This window comes from Bombina bombina, chromosome 5, assembly GCF_027579735.1.
Source record: "Bombina bombina isolate aBomBom1 chromosome 5, aBomBom1.pri, whole genome shotgun sequence".
NCBI classification, from domain to species: domain Eukaryota; kingdom Metazoa; phylum Chordata; class Amphibia; order Anura; family Bombinatoridae; genus Bombina; species Bombina bombina.
Genome location: NC_069503.1, coordinates 889,810,540 through 889,813,386, shown reverse-complemented (window position 1 = coordinate 889,813,386; position 2,847 = coordinate 889,810,540). Strand labels below are relative to the sequence as shown.

Sequence of the window (2,847 nt, the reverse complement as noted above, 5' to 3'; positions counted from 1 at the left end):
TGCACAATGCACTTTTAAATTGTTTCAATAACTCCATGTTAAAGACAATACTTCATATCTCTTGAAGTATGTAATATTAAGCACTTATGTATTTTGGTTAATAGTCTAAATATTGCAAATGTATTATCTGCTTTAGCAGACATGACATTACATATATTTTATAAATATTAGTACTATGACACATTATAACTTTAATGTGTCATCGTTTTGTATTGAATAAATATGATTTTCACATTGAAAATTACATTTGAATGAGGGTAAATCTGTAATAATAAAACTCATCTTCATGATAAAAAAATTATTTCCTTTGACTTATTTTTCGATATTATTTTCTATGAGGTAACCATGCCATTCAAGTGTGCAATCTCAGGGGATTGTATGTATTGATAATGTATCTTTATTTTAAGGATTATATTATATCTGGATTTGTCTCTTTGAAATGAGCATCTGATATATTTCTTAAAGGGATAGCCTATTCAAAATAAAACTCATGAATTAGAGCATGCAGTATTTATATACTTAAATATGTAATCCTATAATCTATTTAACTTCATTATCATCTGTAATTTACTAAAACAGGAATGTTAGCTTAGGAATCTACCCATTTTGAATCTGCACATGGGGAGCGCTTGATGATTGTTGTCTAAATGTAGGCAACAATCAGCAAGTGCACCACAGGTGATGAACATTAAATGGAATGGCTCCTAAACTTAAATACATGATTGAAATAAGAAACATAAAAAAATTAAATTGATTATGAGTACATATGTAAGTTGATTAGAATTGAATGATTTATCTGGTTCATTAATGTTTTATTGGGAACACACTCTTCCTTTTTTTTTTTAAAGTGACATAAATTCCATTATTTTGCTAAAACATATATATTTACAAGCAAATCTAATATATTTATATTCTTTATATTTCTTAATATTCTTAGTATCCTTTGATTATAGTTTTATTTAGGTAAGATCAGGAGCAGCATAGAACCTATGTTGGAGCTGTTTATTGTTGCCAACATACAGTATATATCCTGTCTGTCATTGGTTCACCCATGTACTCATTTTTATTAACCAGGAGTGCCTAGCTGCTCTTTAAATAATTATACCAAGAGAACAAAGTAATATTTGGAATATAATTAAAATGATATTTTAGATAATTATGTTATACATAAATCATAAGATGAATGCATTGATTAGTACATAGCTGGAAATAAAGAAACATTCACCATGACTATATTTGAGTAAAGTATACATTTATTTAGGGAAAATGTGGTAAATATAGGGATGAGGAGAGAGGGAGGGGAGTGGTATTCCATTTCTGAGAATCTTCAATCTGTAAAACATTAAAAGAAACAAATGTGTATTATTAAAAAAACATAATCATAAATAACTAAAAGGTCTCATTACAATACTATAAAAATACCTGAAAAGAAATCTTGAATAGTTGCAGATCTCTCCAAATGGGCATTGAGGGGTTGGGGATGATTAATTACATCAGGCTCAAAGATTTCACCTGGGGGCTGTGGTGTTGGAAGTAAGTCGTTCAACATCCCATGCTCCTGTGCCATGTTGTGTAGACAGCAACATGCCACTATGATTTTAATAGCTTTTTCCGGACTGAATTGGAGATCCCCCCCTGATCTGTCCAGGCAGCGAAAGCGCATTTTTAGAACACCAAACAGTCGTTCTATTATAGCACGTGTTCGGATATGTGCTTCATTATATCTGTATTAAAAGAACAAGAAATATGATTATAATATATAATGTGAAGACAAATCAAATACTAATGAGCTAACTACATTCCTGGTTTGATCTTATAAATCTTTAAACCTTTTTATATATATATAAATATATTTATATTCAAGCAGAGAGATTTATAAATGCTTCACTGATAATAGATGATTTGTATTTTGACTGTCCCTTTAAAGGCACTCAGTACAACATTGTTATGTCTGTGATAGTGATATATACACACACACACGAGATAATCAAGCAACAAATGTATGTGCACAAACACAGATATATAGCTTAATAAAGGGGCAGGAGCCCCGAAACGTTGCTCAATAAAGGTGCTGTTGCTCCACATAGAGTGCTACCTGTGTGTTCTATTTCATTACATTTACTGGGACTTTGGAAAAGGAGGTCCTCCAGGTTTGCACCTACATTCACCCAAGAGTGATTTAAAGGGACATTCCTATGAAGTGTGTACTGGTCCTACTTTTCTACAGATTATAGTGAGCATTTTGCAAGGCACAATCAATATTTCTGACACACAAGAGCAGAAAATAAATATATATTTTACCTTAATTCAGCAGGCCCAACAACCTGGTTCTCTTTCAATGGTGTCCAAATCCATTTTTTAAGAGGATATGCAGAATCTGCTAAAATATGAATGCATAGATATACAGTATATATATATAGATATAGATAGAAAGATAAACACACATCTTTCCATAAAGCAATGTATGACATAAAATAATGTTATGCATATGTCTTACTATGACATAGTTAATATATATCTTTTAAATGATTAACAATTTATTTATTTAATCAATTTCACCCCCTTAGACACATACATAAAGGATTATAAAGCAATGAAACAATAAAATGTCAAAATATTGAACACATGAAGGCATCATAATATATACATAAACACTTACCGAGGAGATGTCCTTCAGGCATTTGATTTGTCTCAAACAATCTCCACACACCAGAATTCCTGAGGCTGTAGGCATCATGGCTACTTCCTGGGAACCCTGCCACGACATTTAATATGCGCACGTTTGCATCACATATAATCTGCACATTTAAGGAGTGGAAGTGTTTCCGATTTCTAAATATTATCTCC

General features: G+C 31.3%; 1 protein-coding gene across 1 annotated transcript; it reads right to left on the bottom strand.

Annotated features, from left to right (window-relative positions):
- Nucleotides 1-1,235: 1,235 nt before the first annotated feature.
- Nucleotides 1,236-2,375, bottom strand: LOC128659546 (putative nuclease HARBI1). The gene is made up of 3 exons (XM_053713142.1): nucleotides 2,302-2,375; nucleotides 1,423-1,724; nucleotides 1,236-1,332 (listed from the first exon to the last, which is right to left on the bottom strand). The coding sequence occupies exons 2-3, from the start codon at nucleotides 1,661-1,663 to the stop codon at nucleotides 1,328-1,330; spliced, it is 246 nt and encodes an 81-aa protein (XP_053569117.1). The 5' UTR covers nucleotides 1,664-1,724; nucleotides 2,302-2,375; the 3' UTR covers nucleotides 1,236-1,327.
- Nucleotides 2,376-2,847: the final 472 nt, after the last annotated feature.

Bases quoted from the DNA above. Each gene is read 5' to 3' on its own strand.
- LOC128659546 (XM_053713142.1), bottom strand. From the start codon at position 1,663: ATGCGCTTTCGCTGCCTGGACAGATCAGGGGGGGATCTCCAATTCAGT.